Source organism: Trachypithecus francoisi, unplaced genomic scaffold (genome assembly GCF_009764315.1).
Source record: "Trachypithecus francoisi isolate TF-2019V2 unplaced genomic scaffold, Tfra_2.0 Lachesis_group5, whole genome shotgun sequence".
Classification (NCBI taxonomy): Eukaryota; Metazoa; Chordata; class Mammalia; order Primates; family Cercopithecidae; genus Trachypithecus; species Trachypithecus francoisi.
Genome location: NW_022681470.1, coordinates 103,786,866 through 103,803,370, shown reverse-complemented (window position 1 = coordinate 103,803,370; position 16,505 = coordinate 103,786,866). Strand labels below are relative to the sequence as shown.

Here is a 16,505-nt window from a genome sequence, read left to right as displayed (position 1 = left end):
CTTGAGAATATCATTCTGTCCCTTTCCCCTATCACACTTTCTTTTAGGCACTTCATACTCATCTTTCCTCACATCGATAATCCTGGTTCAATTTTCCTGACTTCCCTCTCTTTGCTCTGCTCCTCTCCAGATCAGGTGACCAGGTTTATTTCTTCTACTGCAAGCTGAGATGACTGCTCTCAGCATTCATCATGCTATGTTGAAATCATTGTTGACTTGACTGCCAAAGTTAACCTCAATGAGGAGGACAGGGAATGAGTTTTCATTATTGTATTGTCAGCATCTTACAAAGCGCTAGCACACAGCCAGGTGCTAAATAAATATTGTAATTACTTTATCAATATCCTTTCTGTCACAGATGTTATTCATTGTACTGAGTGCTAATAAGAGGGTTCCATCCCTGCCTCTGTAAATGTCTGGTAGTTGAGGAGCTCCATAAAGCCCCCATCATGTAGCTATCTTTTATGCCAGTAGGCAGTATGACCTTAGTGTATTTTATAACTTTTTCTTCATATGCTTTATAAATATGAAAATAAAGTTGTTCAGTGAGTTGTTCATCCCACTAAAGACATTGAGCCCATGCCTACCTCCAAAGTTGGCATGGCTTCTAATACAGGTTTCTCATTAACCACTTGTGGAACATTAATAAGCTGCATACTTTCCAAATAGTGCTGGTGCTGCCTTTTCCAATCCAGGATGTCATACATCAGACAGGCAATATTTTCAAAGATATCAGTGCCCAATTTCAGCTACAAGTGAGAGATTTAATGGCAATTGGTTACTAGTTTTATACTGTTGGAATCAGATATATGGTTTATATCTCTCTTAACAGCTACACCCATCAACTTTATACAGGAAAGCAAACCCCTAAATCCCCAAACCACTGAATCCCAGCCATGGTGACCCCATTTATATTCCTGAACCTTTCTTGTCCTTTTTTGTTTACCACAATGTGGACTGTTTCCTTTGGAGGGTCATATGGCTGCCTAATGTTTTAAGAGCCTAATTAACGCTTCAACTAAAATAAATACAACTGAGTCATGAGTTTCAGCAGTGTGGCCTATATTCTTAGTGTCTCAATTCCTAAAACACATTAGGTAACTTTAATATCCTCAGCCACTGACAAGCTATAGATGATTTCTTACCTGGCTATGCAAGGAGCACAATGGAAACACTGACTCTGCTTTGTGGATCATCTACCCAAGTACGTTGCATCTACACAAATATTTGGGCAATCAGTATTTCTTCTTTTCCTCCAAGCTCCACTTCTTTCCTTTCACCTGTTCTATCTCTATGGCAAAACACTAAGAAATCCTGATAGACTATTGTTTCTATAATACCCACAGGTTTTACGAGCTGGCAAGCAAACTGTAGCTCAGATACCTCTATTACTTGGGCTTTTGTTTCCAGAAGTAGGAAAGCAACGTGATGACTGGGTCTGTCTGCCTGGAAGCAAAGAAGAACGAAATAGGCTCATCCTATGTCTGAGTTCAAGAAGTAAGGTGGTATGAAATGGTTCCTTGTATGCAGAAGTCCAGTGACATGCACAGCTTTGCCAATCACTATGGTGCAACTGGTTGCTTGCTGACTTCCCATTCCCACTAAGGCCGAGGCTTCTTCAGTCAAGCTTCAATCTGGTGTTGCTTGCCCAAATTCTGGCATAGAAATATGTTTTTGTTTTTGTTTTTATTTCTAGGAAATAGAGTAAAACTTTTGCCCAGTGATCCCTTAGCTTAATCTAGATAATTCATTTTAAAATCCAACAGCAAATCTCATGCTAAGGACAACACATTATTTCAGCAACCAGGGTCTTAACTTGAAATGTTGCCGATGTCTTCCAGGGATAGTTATCATGCCTTGAAGAGCATTTATTTGATGTAAAGCTTTTGTTACCTTGGTTCAACAGAAATATAACCTGCTTGTTTGCAGCCAAAGTTTGGAAAGGTTGCAAATGCTTTCCTCCAATAAAAGGGGAAGAGGGCTCCTTGGATGGATCCTATCCTGGATATGAAGACATTATCAGTTTACAGATATAGCTTAAAGTGCGACACTATGCATTTGATCTGCTTCTACTAGGGGTAGATTTATCATTTTTATTCTTATTAAATGATCTTGTTTAAAATGAACTTTGATCTTACCTATTAAATTCAATGACCTTTTCTTCTAGAATCCAGCTTAATGACTGAACAATTTTCAAGACTTTCCCTCCCCATTATCCTCAATGCCAAGTGCTTCACTCACAAACCATATCTTAGAGAGGCATGCATGGGCTTTAAAAGATTATTACAGTTGGACCCAGACCACAGCCCTGGTATAAGACGATATTCAGTAAATACCTGCAAATTGACTAATAGATCAGTCTGGGAAGCTGGGCAACACAGCCCTAATTGGTTCTGTAGAGACCTGAATGTTTTCATTGTTGACAGTTACCTTCATGGCCCAACTAGAGACCCTTTACATTAATGTTCCACTTCTGAAGTCAGGAATGTTCCACCATAACTAGAATGGTAATATTTTTCCACATAAAATAATTTTTCTGAACTTTAGTTGCCATTTAAACTCTTCCATTCTGTATTTTTAAAGTAAAATATAGCCACTACCTATTTCTTTAAAAGGAAGTGATTGAAATCTAATGAATAGGAAATTGTGGACACTGCAGTGGGAAGCAGAGTGCTAGAAATGGTGCTCGGTCCTTTGAAGTTGCTATTGAATACCATAGTGTTCATGTCTATGTTCTGATGACGCAATGGAATGTACACAATTTTAGACTCAATGCATTTCAGCTTTATTCAGCCTGTGCCTGGAAAGTAAAGAAGACACACAGTAGGGAGCCCTAGCTAGAGACGGAGCAAAAGGTACTCGGTTTGAGACTGACTTAGAAGCATTCTCCTCTGAATGAATTATGGTTCAGGAATTATAAGGCTGGGATCTCCCATACCCTGTTGAACAAAAAATATACACAAATTCTTTATAGGGTATGTAGCCAGGACTTGGCCCAAATGAGAGGAGCGGTGTTTCTTCAAAATTTAAATTTGTGGATGTGGGTTTTATTAACCAGAGATTTTACATGCTTGGGAGAACAGCTGGTCTGTGGAAGACAGAGTAAGAAGCTGGATTTGAGGTGGGATTTCAGGATCCCAAAGAAATAGCCTCTTCCCCCAATATATGTCACATTTTTAGTATAATCTAGAATTTCAAGAAAATAGGATGGAATGTTCATATGTTACTTGGAATGCCAGTATCTCTGGGATAGGGAAACATATCGACCCAAGGCAACATGAAATAGTAAAGGACAGGACAGTGGGTCCTTCTTTGAGCTCAGGTTTAGGAGGCAGGAGAGTGGAAGACAAAGCAGGAAAGCTGAATCTATCTAGATGAAGGGGTGGGGAGGGGCAAGGACAAAGGGATTTTGGAGTCTCCAGTCTTTCCCAGAACCAGCTCTGCTTTTTATCACAGCTTTTCTACATTCAGCTTCATTTTCCATGCAGAGAACAAGGCTGAGATTCATCAGGATATCAGACTTAAGTGTGGTGTTTCTACATAGTGACATCTAATGCCTTGTGTTAAGAGTCTTTATAACTCAAATGGATCTCTCCATTACTACTTATTCAAGTCCTGTCTATCCTTCAGGGTTCAAGTCTAGCCACCCTCCTCAGCGTTATCACTTACTTCTCTAAGTGCATATCCATCTCAAGGTAATAGAACCAGGGACTCTCAGAGACCAAAGTGTCCATGCCCCATAGCCTACCCTCGGCTGTAGAAACAGTTTCAGGCTTTGATCTCACTCTTCTTTCAGACAGTTGGCTTTTGTGTTTTTTTTCTTGTCAGCTACCCACAGTCACTGTGCAGATACCCATCCATCCTCCACACTCCACTTTGCCCAGCCTTTTTCAGAGCACTCACTTGATATGGTCTTTCCCTAGGACTTCGCTTTCATTTCAGCTCCCTTAATGCTGAAATATATCGTCCTGCAGAGTATTCAACACTCCCAGGTCCCTGTTAGTTGGGATAAGGGGTCAACTAGAAAGAGACCTGAGAGATTTTCTGTAACAGAGGGATGCCTGAATACTTTCCACAACATCTTCCATGAGTAGTCACTTGACCTTCTGTTTTGCTAAAAAGCCATCATGCATCTATCATTCACTACATTTCCAATCATTCCATTTTTTCTTTGTCTGAATTAGTAGGAAACTTAAGAGTTTGTTTCACATAATCGAGCCCCTAGATATATGGGTCCTTGACCACTGCTTCTCTGTTTCACAGTTTTAGTCTTGCCTCTCTGCAAGCTCCTCAATAGCAGGGGCAAGGAAACCCCACTCTTGGGAAATGCCTGATAACTACAGGGCCAAGATCAAGTCATCTTATTAGGATAGACCTTCTAGGCCAAATACATTAAAAGTAAGATTTTGGGGCCAGGCACGGTGGCTCACACCTGTAATCCTAGCACTTTGGGACGCCGAGGCAGGAGGATCACCTGAGGTCAGGAGTTTGAGACCAGCTTGGCCAACATGGTGAAACCCCGTCTCTACTAAAAATACAAACATTAGCTGGGCCTGGTGGCATATGCCTGTAGTCCCAGCTACATGGGAGGCTGAGGCAGGAGAATCACTTGAACCCAGGAAGCAGAGGTTGCAGTGATATCACACCACTGCACTCCAGCCTGGGTGACAGCGCAAGACTCTGTCTCAAAAAAAAAAAAAAAAAAAAAAAAACTTGGGGGGAATAAAAGCAAGGGTTTAGAAAAGCAATGTATGAACTGAAACATAAAAAGTCAGACACGTAATTCAACAAACTATAAAATTTACTATTTAAAATTAATATATATGAAGATTCTAATTACTGCCTAGAACATTGTTGTTATAAAACAAAGCCACGTGTCACCAAATAAAAGAATCACCATCCTTTTGATCCTCATCTACTACATCTTATTATTTGTTGTTAATTCACACACTAAAAGCTAATGAATCAGACTATAACCATCATTGAGCATTCAATATTATCATTATCCCGATGATAAAAGAGCCTAGCTCAATGCCTTGTAATCAGCACTCAGTAACTATCTATGTCATGAATAAATGGAGCAAATAGAACCATTGCGTCACATGTTAAAACCATGCATTCTCAGTAATGTGTGCACTAACCATTATCTCGCCATCTGACCAGTCAGAAGGAAAATCAGCTGCTTTGACCATGTATTCAAGTCTAGCAACATCAAAGAGATTTGTTTCAGGTTTCTCATTATTCAGGACTGGTTCCAAGTACTTCCAGAAAGTTTTAAGCTCTTTTGTGGCATTTTCTTTCTTCAATTTTTCTGCTTCTAGATCTAATAATAGCAACATGTTTATATTACAAAATGAGAGTGTTAAATGTTTTCCCACTTTAAGTGGACATGGTGAGTCACATGCATTGCAAGATATCTGTACAGTACCAGAAAATGTAAATAAAGGAATGTAATTTTGATAAATTTTTGAAGTTGGAGTATACAATTATTAAATCAGAGAACTTTACTTCTGAGATTCACATTAAATATGAGCTTATCTCATGCCTTCATTTTATAGTTGGGGCCCAGAAAGATTATGACTAGGTCAAACACTTTGGTAGCTAAATATGTTCAAGATTTCCATCACTCTTAGATGACAATCTACATAGGACCAGTTTTTCTGCTAAATCACTATTTTAATCAACTTAGTGTCTGCTACATAACTGATTACAAATGCAATTTATCTGGTTCTCCTTCTTATATTGATAAAAACAGACTGGATCAATGTTGTATGTTTCAGTTACCTTTTGGTCACATTAAATAGCAAGAGGCTTCTCTGGGTATTTGTACTTTTACTGTAAAATAACGACAGATTTCCATAAAATTATGCTTAAAAATTTGCCTGAAATATTTATGCTTATTACATCTATACTTAAATAGTAGTTTCTACTACTAAGATCTCATTATTCTATTATAAAGTCTATTTTTTATTATTTCATTTTTATATATTTAATATTTTTATAGAGAGACTGTGTTTGGAGCTTATGCAGCATTTTCTCACTTCAATAACAAGCCATTTAATGTTATAACTATCCTCTGAGATAATCAGGAATAGCCTAGGTTTGAACCTCAACTTTTTAACTTAATAGCTGCCTCTAGACTGAGAGTCCATTTTTGTAAAATGGAAACAATAAAACATACTTTCTAGGCTTGTTGTGAAAACCACATGAATCAATGTACTTAATGCCCTTAGCATTGAGCCTGATCCCAAGACAAGAGCCCAATATGTGAGAGCTGTTAGTATTATCAAGGGTAGCTATTTCTAACTTTGAGCAGCAATTTAAGAATGCAGTGTTATAAAAATTGGGATGCGGCTGTGTAAGATACAAAGCACTGTGCAAATGATAATAAATAACAATAAAAGCAACAGCATATGGCAGAAAAAACTTGGGCATCTGGTAACACAATCTTACACCCCTTCCACAGAAGTCCCCAGCAAAAAGGGGCTTTTTGCTCCCCTTCCACAGAAGTCATCTAGGATAATCTTCTTAGATGAAGACCTCAAGGCTCAAAATGGCTAAATGGCAGCATGATTGGAACTTCATCCCACAACTTGCTAGTCTAAGGCTAGGAACATATAGCACCCCCATGACTTCTCACAATAAGCCAATAGAACAGGGCAAGAAGCCTGTGACCTCCCCTGGGCTACTTGGTGACATGACTTCTGCAAGAACAAATTATTAACAGTGATTCATCCAGCCCATCCCTTAGGTAAAACTTATAGATCAAATGCTACAGAGAAAGGTAGTTGGATAACCAAGCCTTCTGACCTACAGCCTGTCTTCTGTGGCTACACAGGGATATAACACAGGGTATGATATAAACACAGGGTATGATTTTAATTTGCAAAATTTACAACACTTGGCTTGTGCAAGCAGAGTAAATAGCAAATCAAAGTCTTGAAAAGATTTAATAATGTACGAATTGTATGACTATGTTTTGGACAGAAAATTATACTTGTATTTTAAGGACAGTGGGTAATACTGAAGGACTCAGTAAGTTGTGTAGCAGACTGCATACCTTCTGGCTGAAGAAGAACTTCCTGCTGCTGGTTAACTGCTGCCAGGTGTGACTGCAGAGGTTCATAATTCTCTGAAGATATTTTAATCACGCTGGTTATAGGAATGCCAAGCTCAGCCATAATTGCTAATAGTTGAGGATTGTTGAAGCCCACAACTATAATGTAATGTTGGGCACCATCATCTGGCTCATCGTCTGTTCAAAATACCATAAAGCAGAGCAGCTATCATTGTAAAAGAGAGCAGGTTGCACTCAGCCAGTTCAATGGCTATATACATTATGCATGCATTTATAATCCCTCTGGCTTGCCAAAAATGATCCAGTTGGCTGGAATGCAGTCATGTTGACTGTTTTTCATTATTGCTCTTCCAGTAAGAAGGCTGTGACTATTTTACAAAATACTGAATCACTTTTGCAAATGAGACATAGGCGTAATAGAAGGACAAATCTATATGGGGCTTGTGGTCATGGAAAATGTGTGCTTGGGTTTTTGTTAAAGAGTTTAGCCTGTAACTTTTCTGGGTTCTAATCTCTTTTGAGCAACATCTGGCTTTACTCCTGAATTACAAATAGCTACAGCTTTGTGGTATTTTATAACTAGAGGTGTTTACAGGAGAGGGAAATATTGAATATAGACATGCTCCCTTAAAAAGTGTTGTATGCACTTAGGTCAATGGGTGTGAATCCGAGGATGGATTATGTAGTAACTATGTATTTATTGCATTAAAAATTTAAAATACATAGTGTGCACTTTCCTAACATTTTTCTCCTTTATTTGGCCCTGGTTATACTGTTTTATGAATATTAAAACATAAGTTTATTTTAGAATGTGACATTCTGGAGGGTGAGAATAATTGTTACACGTTAATACTGATAGCACATGGTACACAAAAGCACTACATTCACAAAAGCCCATTAAGATCAATACATAAACAGTGCAACAGAGGCACAATTTTGCATTTTTAAGTAATGACTTTTCTTCTAGCACTAAACTAATCAATGTTAATGTTGCCCATGAACTTCATAGTATCACTTCTTCCAAGTCTATTAGATTTAGAGCAGAGATGCATGAGGGGAGTCAACTGGTAAAGGATGGGAAAGCCCTCTGCTATCTCATTTAAATATGCAGATAATAACAAGTAGATCATTTGTGTTCAAGGGAAGGCAGGAATGAATTACTTACAGCTGCCTAGGATGAATCATTTTTATATTAATAAACTAAAATGTAAGAAAAATTCTAGTGTCTCTATCTAGGTAGGGCAAAATGATTGTAGGGGAGTTAGGGTCAGGAAACTACATGCTCTATGTGAGTCACCAAATTAACTGGTCTGATTTTATTACCACTGTGTTTCACTCATGACCATAATCACTTTTTATTTTGCTTTATAATTATGTCTGACTTTCCTATATGTGCACAACAAGATAGTAAGCTCCTTGGTGGCAGTCAACTGGCTATCTCAGCATTTATTTGCACTGTGTAAATGTGGCCTAGCAAGACACATGCTTAATAAATATTTGTTTAAGAGAGGCAGGTGTAGTGGCTCTTGCCTGTAATCCCAGCACTTTGGGAGGCTGAGGAGGGAGAGTCACTTGAGGCCAGGTGTTCAAGACCACTCTGGGCAACATAAAGAGATCCTGTCTGTACAAAATAAATTAATAAGTAAAAAAGTTGAGCATGGTCGTGTGCCTGTAGTCCCAACTACTGGGGAGGCTGAGATGGAAGGATGGCTTGAGCCTGGGAGTTTGAAGCTGTAGTAAGCCATGATTGTGCCACTGCACTCTAGCCTGGGTGACAGAGGAAGACCCTGTCTCAAGAAAAATTTGCTTACAGACACAAATGAATTGCAAATAGAAGTCTTTTTCTCTCAGGGTGTCATGGGAGTAAGTGATTTATATTTCTAACTAGTGGAAAGGCTGGGAAAGACTAAGCACGGTTATTGGGATGACTGCTCCAATTGCATCACAGGTCATGAGGCAGGAAAATTCTAGTGTCTCTATCTAGGGCAAAATGATTATGAGGGAATTGGGGTCAGGAAGCTATGCACTCTATGTGAGTCACCAAATTAACTGGTCTGATTTTATTACCACTGTGTTTCACTCATGGGAGTGAAACACGTGGAAGGCACCGCCAGCAACAGCGCCTTACTGACCTATGTAACGATTGGTGTCGTCGTCTTCTCCTCTCCGCTTTAACTGGGTGGTCTTTTTCACTGGTGCATTGGCCTCAGGCTGATCTTTTCCCTTTCCTTTGGCAGGCTTGGCACTTGGAGTCTTTTTCTCCTTGGGAGATTTTGCTTTCCCTTTATCCTTTTCTAACTTAAGTTTGTCTTCTATTACCTGGAATGAGAGAACACTTTTTTCTCCAAATCAAACAGTGAGCAAGCAATGGCTTTTCTACTGCCAGGTGAATTAATTCTTCATCTCATTCAATCACTTGTACACTCTTTATTTTTTATGTATTCATTCTATAAGTCAGCTTAGTGGAGATTCCAGCTTAAGTTGTGACAAGGCACATTTATGTATGAGGACTGGAGGGGTGGGTGTCAGAAAGCTGGTTACACAGACTTCTGGAAGAGAATCAGTCCTACAGGATAGCCAAGTGTGGCCTAAGAAGTCACCCCAGTGGTTTGAAGGTAGGGCAGGAAGATAATTCTTAGTACATAATGGGGTCAGGAGTTTAGGTTTATCTTTTAGTCTAGCCCTGGAGAGCCTCTGTCTGAGTTTCAGAGAGAGTTGGGGTTGGTTATTAAAAACAAAACAAAACAAGAATTAAAAATAAAAAGGAAAAGAGATATTTTGCTAAAATCTCCTTGATAAAGCATTTCATAGTACAAGTAATGTATTGATCAATATTTAAAAAAGATTAAAAGATTCTTTGGGAAACTTAGCATTAACTAAGTATTTTTATTATAATCCTACCAAAGAATGTGCGGACATAACCAATGCTTGCTATTTGATGTCTTCAAAGATGGGGTCAGAATAAAACATCAGTTGGCAACACGAATTCCTTCCATGATGCTCTGGGGCATGCTTAGATTGGCATGTGCCATGTAAAGATTAATTCCGCCCCAACACCCCGCTTTTCTTTCTTTCCAAACAGTTGGCAAAAATGTTGTGCAGTACTTCATAATGTAATTACACTTTCAGTTCATACGTTTATTAATACGAATTAGTTGTACTCATTGAAATGTTGTGGCAGTGCTGGATCATAAGGTGGCCCTGCAGAAGACCTGGAATATGTTTATATTGCTATTATTATCTCTACTTAACAAAATTAAAACAAAACTAATTACATTATTGCAATGTCTTGGACTCTGATATCTACCTGAGGCCACAAAATCCAAATTTGAAAAACTCTATGACATTAGATATGGGGAGAGATGATATGCTGCTTTGACACCCAGCTAACAGAATGTAACACAGAAAGGGAGAGGAGCACTTCCCCTACTCCATGTGGCTTCTGGCTGTTAAGGGCTCCAGAGGGCCCAGTTTAGCTTTGGCATCCAGTGGTGCCCATGGGTTCTAGCACCCATGGCTCTAGTGGTGATGAAACTGCCACAATCTGTACTTGCTCCTAAGCAGAAGGGGACATCATCAGCAGGGGCTTCAAGTGTCACTCACAGCCTGGAGTAGAAGCAGGTACAGACTGTGAAATGGTCTTAACCATTTCTAGAAAGTGAAGAGAAATCCAACGTGGCTAGAACATATATAAGTGGTAAAATTAACTCCCTAGAAGAGCTAGGGTCAAAGAAGAAAAGATATCCCTGGAGTGGAAGTGGAGGTCCGGGGAAACCGCTCTATGCCAGACCAAAAAAGGGGATTGGAAGGAAAGGAGAGCATTACCAAAGTCAAGCTTGCCAGACTTTACACACATCTCCCTTAGTTGATTCCCAATGACACAAATGTGGTAATCTTAACAATAGAATTTCATTAAGAACAGAAGTTCTGAAAATGTGTGGGATGTTGGTATTCATCTACCCATTCATTCATTCAGTGAATATTTTTATGAGCTTCAATTTCTGTCCCAGGCTTCCTCAGCAGCAGAGGGAAACATCAGTGGAGGCTGCAGGTATCATTCACAACACTGGGTAGAGGCAGCAACGAGAGCACAGGTAAGGTACAGAGGAATGAAAGGGTCCTAGCATTTCTCTCTGCACCAGGTATAAATCGGTGCCTAAAATGGGGCTGGGCTCTGCCCCTTGAGCTCACAGCCCACGGGGAAAGATAGAGAAAAAGAAATACAAACAAACAGATAAAAATGTAACTACAAATTTTAATGACTGCTATGAAGAATAAAACCCACTGTAGTTATAGAAATACAATTGAGAACACTTTCATAAGTAGGTGATGAATGACTCTCTGTGGAAGTGACATTTGAGTAAAGACCTCAAAGACAAGAGTCATACACATAAGAAGGAGGGAAAATGTAGTGTGTGTGTGTGCATGCATGCGTGTGTGTGTGTGTGTGAGAGAGAGAGAGAGAAGGCCCTAAGGCATAAGAAGTCAGTCATGTTCAAAGAACTGAAAGGAGATGAGCCCAGCAGGGAAATTAGCAGTGGAGGTGCAGAGTAGCCCAAGATGAGGTGTGTGAGGCAGGGCGTGGGCCAGGCCATCCAGGGCTTTCAAGGTAGAGATAACAAGTTTATGTCTTAACTAAAACGCAATGGCAAGATTTTAAAGGGTTTTAAGTAGATGAGCTCTATGATTTTGCAAGATTGGAAACCAGAAGACTCAGGAAACTCTCACAATAGTCCAGATAAAACCCAATAGTGACTCAGATTAAAGTGTTGGCAGAGTGAAGAAAAATAGATAGAGATGTATTTTGGGTATCAAAACTTCATGGGTTGAAAGATTAGATATGAAGTCTTAATAAGGAGGTACATTAAGATAATGCTGTGGATTTTAGTTTGAGAAACTGGGTGGTTGATGGTGTCATTTACAGAGATACAGAAGACTGGGGTGATAAATGGTTTTTACTTAAGGTGGACAGAATATAAATAGTGCTATGTCAACTTTGAGATGCCTCTTGAGAGGTCAAGAAGGTAATTCAATACACACATTCTCTCCCCAGAAGAGAAATTTGGCTACAGTTACAATTTCAGGGGTGCATAACATACAGATAGTAGTTAACTGCATGGGAAGAGACGAATCACCATGGGTGAGGGCTCTTGAGAAATATGAGAACTGAGTCTGAGGTCATGGTAGGGACTCCAATGCTTACCAATGGGTATAGGGAGAGATGCCAGCAAAAAGAGATAGAGAAGTGGCTAAAAAGGTAGGAAAAAATATATGGTGTGAAGCTAGAGAACTAAGAAACCAAAAAGGGCAAAAAGACAAGAATTGGCAGTTGTAGGTAACATTAAGAGCAATTATGGTGGAGTGTGGAAGTGGAAAATAGGAGGGCAGTATCAATAGAGAAACCACTTTTATGGACAACTGTTTCTGGAAGTTTGGTTGTGAAGCAGAACCAGAGCCCTGAGTTGTTCAGTGGGTGAGTGGATGCAAGGGGGGTATAATAAGGTCAAGATATGTATATATGTAAAGTCAAGAGATGTTATGCTTGCAGGCTGATGGAATGATCCAGTAGAGAAGGAAACAGTGAAGATATAGGGCTGAGGAGATTAAAGTTCTCCAGGAGTCAACATGGGATAGGAACAAAAGAATGTGTCAATGACTGGACCTTGATAGAAAGAGAGGGAATTTCTTAGTTTCATAACTAAGAACAACAAGAAGAGGATGGGTGCAAGAAACAGAGACATCTTGATGGTGTTGAGAAAATGTTTCAATTTTTTCAAGTGAAGCATGAGGCAAAGTCATCAACTGAGAAAAGGCAGGAAAGAGGTAGGAGGTTTGAATAGGGAAGATGACCTAAGAGTTATCTTATGTCAGAAAGTTGGGGAGCAAGCTTACTGAGGTACTATGGTAGGACTCTGCTAGTGGTGAGAACTTATTGAAAATGTTGAGATTGTTAATTTTAAATGAAATTAGTCTAATTGTGTGAATTTCTCCATTTATATTTAGCTGCTCAGGAATAGAAATGAAAATGATGGATCACTGAGTTCACCTTGGGAGGGGTTTTGCAAAATGATTGTGATGGAAGGAGAGAAGAGCCAGAGGAATCAAGAGTGAGCAGAGAAACGATAATATTGATTGGATCATGGAACCTAAGCCAAACAAATAGCAGGAGAAGACAATGAATATAAAGTGTTGGGATCTATGGACTGGGATTTATAATGTGGTTGAAGAAATTATGTAGGAGGATATTGGATTATGAGTAAGAGACAGGGACAGGAAATTTCCAAGGTTAGAGAACAGGAGATCTCAAGACTTTGGAGGTGATGAGGGCTTCAGCAATGACAAGGTTCAAGGGAGGCAATGGCTTAGGCGGAGAGGAGGAAATGATCATTAGAGAACTAAGAGGCCAGTAAGAAGAGCATTCCTCAGTAATAGAAAACATCAAAAAAAAAAAGAAGAAGAAGAGGAAGAAGAGGAAAAAGGAAGAAGAAGAAGGAGGAGGAGGAGGAGGAGGAGGAAGAGGAGGGAGAAAGAAGAAAGAAGAAGAATCAGAGAGGCAAAGAATGCCAGTGTTCATTCAAAATTGTCCAGGGCAGAGATTTCCTGATAGACGGATAGGAAGGTCTGGGTAACCTGGGAGTTACAGCCATGTGGTCAGGGGGCTGCATCAGGCCATTAGGACTGTAAATCATTAAACTAACTCCCCTAGTTAAGACTTGAGGTACTACACAACTTTCTGACAGTTTGTCTTCCTATGTACAATTTGTCTACAGGGAGAAAACTTTCAGTTAATGCTGAGGGGTCTGTCCCATAAAAGTGACAGTAATATTTACAGTAGTAAATTAGCAAGTGGCTATTCTAATCATGGCTGTCATTGTCACTATTACTATCATCCTTATCATTATCACTAATACTACATTTCTATTTGTTACATTCTTACTATAGTCCAAATATTCTATCTTGTCAAGTCCTCACGATAACTACAATAGGTAGAGCATCATTTTCATTTTACAGAGGAGAAAACTGAGTCTTAGTGAGGGCAATTAGTTGTTCAAGCTCAAAGCCAGTCTGTGGCAAAGCCAGGCCAGTCTGGGTCTATCACCCATGCTCTTTTTTAATGGGTTTGTAAGGCACAAGTCAGTGCCCCTGAGTGCAGTTGGCCTGGAAGCACTGGTACGACTCACGCAGGGCTCTCTAACAGCCAAGCTTCGGGTTATGGCAAATTTACTAATTTGCAACACCCTGTGCAGCTTGTTGGTAGACAGCTGGTCTTGCTACAGAGAAGTTCCAACATGGCCATCAAAACACACCACAAACTTTTACAACTGCAATTTTAAATAAAATCTCAGAGTGATCTTTTGATCTAAAAAGATGAAACCATTTTAGGTTAAACTAAACTAAACTGGAAGAATAAACATCTATTCATTTATGTGTTCATTCATTCATTTCATCATTTCACAGTTATCCCTCCCCATCATGGGTTAGACAGTGAGAGGCCCTTTGGCCCTCCAGGTTCTCCTAGGCAGGGTGTGAGAGCCTGTGCAGCCACATAAGTCTCATCCCTTTGAAGCCACTTTAGCAGAGACTGGAGTTCTAGAAGCTCATGAACTCTCTGGCCCTTTCTTCTATTTGGTTCTTGGGATTCTGCAGAAAGGAGGGCAGACTACAACCAAATATTCAAAGGAAGTGGTAAATTCCAGTAGCAGAGTATGGTTTCCAGATATCATCATCTTTAATTTGATCTCACAAGGCAACCTGTAAGATGGGTAATTTTATTCCCATTGTATAAATTAATACAGAGTTTGTCCTAAGACACACAACTATGGTAGAGAGTGCTGGTCTGACTTCAAACCCTAAACTCATTTTATTTCCATGATACTCTTGTCTCAGTCTTTGATGCTCTCCTAATTTCTCCAAACCTGTCTGCTTCCCTCTACTCTCTCTTCCCAGGGGCCAAAGCACACTTGCTCGATGCCCTTTCCTTTCTCCAGAGCACTCCACCCGCCTCAGCCACTCTTCCTGCTCACTTCCCTTTCTCTCCCTGCTCACTTCTCCTTTCTCCCCTTTCTTTTTACCTTTGCATTCCTCTAGCGAGGCCAAACTTGGGAGACTGGAGAACAGTATATGTTAAACTAATTTCCATTAATATTAAAATTATCAATATTTACTTCCCTCACCTTTGCAAAAGTATTAAAAATGTTTAAAGTTTTTACAGATGAGTCTCACTCTGTTGCCCAGACTGGACTCAAACTCCTGGGCTCAAGAAATCCTTCTACCTCAGTCTCCTGAGTAGCTGGGAGTGCAGCTGCATGCCACCATGCCCAGCTAAAAGTGTTTTTAAAGAGGACCCTCATAAATCCGGATTTACTTCTGTAAATAACTTTTTCTTATAAAGAGTATTACTAAAAATTTGGAAAAAATATAAAGAGCTTAAAAAGCCACCAGAATTCTACCACTTGGGGAAGATCAGTGAAGAAGATGTGCAATGCATTCTTTCAAATTAATTTTCTGCATCATTTTTACATAACTGTTATTGTTCTCTCTGTATAACTTGGTGTCCTGCATTTTTCCATTTAACAGTGATATATCTTCAATTGGTAGAGTATGTATTACTATGTAAAGAATTTCCTGGGTAAAGAAAGGATTCTCTGGTGCAGAGAAAATATATGCAGACAATAAAAGCAAATGGAAGTACCCAGGTCTTCCAGGGTTCTGGATCCAGGTCGAAATGTCCTTGGTGGATTTTTGAACATGTTCTTTACCCTATCCAGTGTCTTCTGCTCTACCCCCATGGCTGACCATAACGGTGGTCTACCTGTTCCTCTCCTGGATTCAGTCTATCCCTCACTCCTCCCACCCTCCATATTGAAGTTGAACCAGGACAGTCTCTTTGTCCCTCTAATTCTGGACAATGATTGACTGGTTGGCCCCTAGAATTCTACCTTGGTTTCAAAGTGAAACATCCTTTTATATCAAACCCCAATCATAGCAAAATCATTTCCTATCTTTCATTTCCTTTTTCTCATATTCTAAGTAAACCCTTCTCACCTATGGGTTTATGTATTGAAATCTGGGAGTGGGAATGGAGTTAACCAGATCAGGCACATACAGCAAAGCTGACCCCCTCAGTTATAAACTCAAGTTAGTTCATACAAACTCTTTCTCTGGCCTTTCTTGCTTCTGGATAACATGGCATGCATGTTCCCATACTATGGTCATTCACTCATAACTTTAAAAATTCAGAGGGAACTCTTGTCAATTCAGGGCAAAAATTTAGAAGGGGCATATTCAAAAAGTCCTTCTCTCCACCATGTTTGGGGAACACATGTTCCCCAGTATATGAAGGAAGAGTCAAGTTTGCTACAGATTACTTTTTTTTTTTTTTTTTAATGCAGTATGTACAGAAAGCATCTAGATGACTCCTACTGTG

The 16,505-nt window shown here is 39.6% G+C and overlaps 1 protein-coding gene across 6 annotated transcripts in view; it reads right to left on the bottom strand.

Annotated features, from left to right (window-relative positions):
- Positions 1–16,505, bottom strand: part of SPAG17 (sperm associated antigen 17) — a 238,312-nt gene that overhangs the window by 144,205 nt on the left and 77,602 nt on the right. For all 6 annotated transcript variants that reach the window (XR_004433674.1, XR_004433673.1, XM_033196418.1 and 3 more), the window contains exons 5-8: positions 9,211–9,397; positions 7,061–7,255; positions 5,142–5,323; positions 588–749 (exon numbers count right to left, since the gene is read on the bottom strand). Coding sequence is in view for 4 of the 6 variants with exons in the window: in XM_033196418.1 (XP_033052309.1) it covers positions 588–749; positions 5,142–5,323; positions 7,061–7,255; positions 9,211–9,397 (726 nt within the window). In the remaining 2 variants the exon portion in view is untranslated. The remainder of the gene's footprint in view (positions 1–587; positions 750–5,141; positions 5,324–7,060; positions 7,256–9,210; positions 9,398–16,505) is intronic.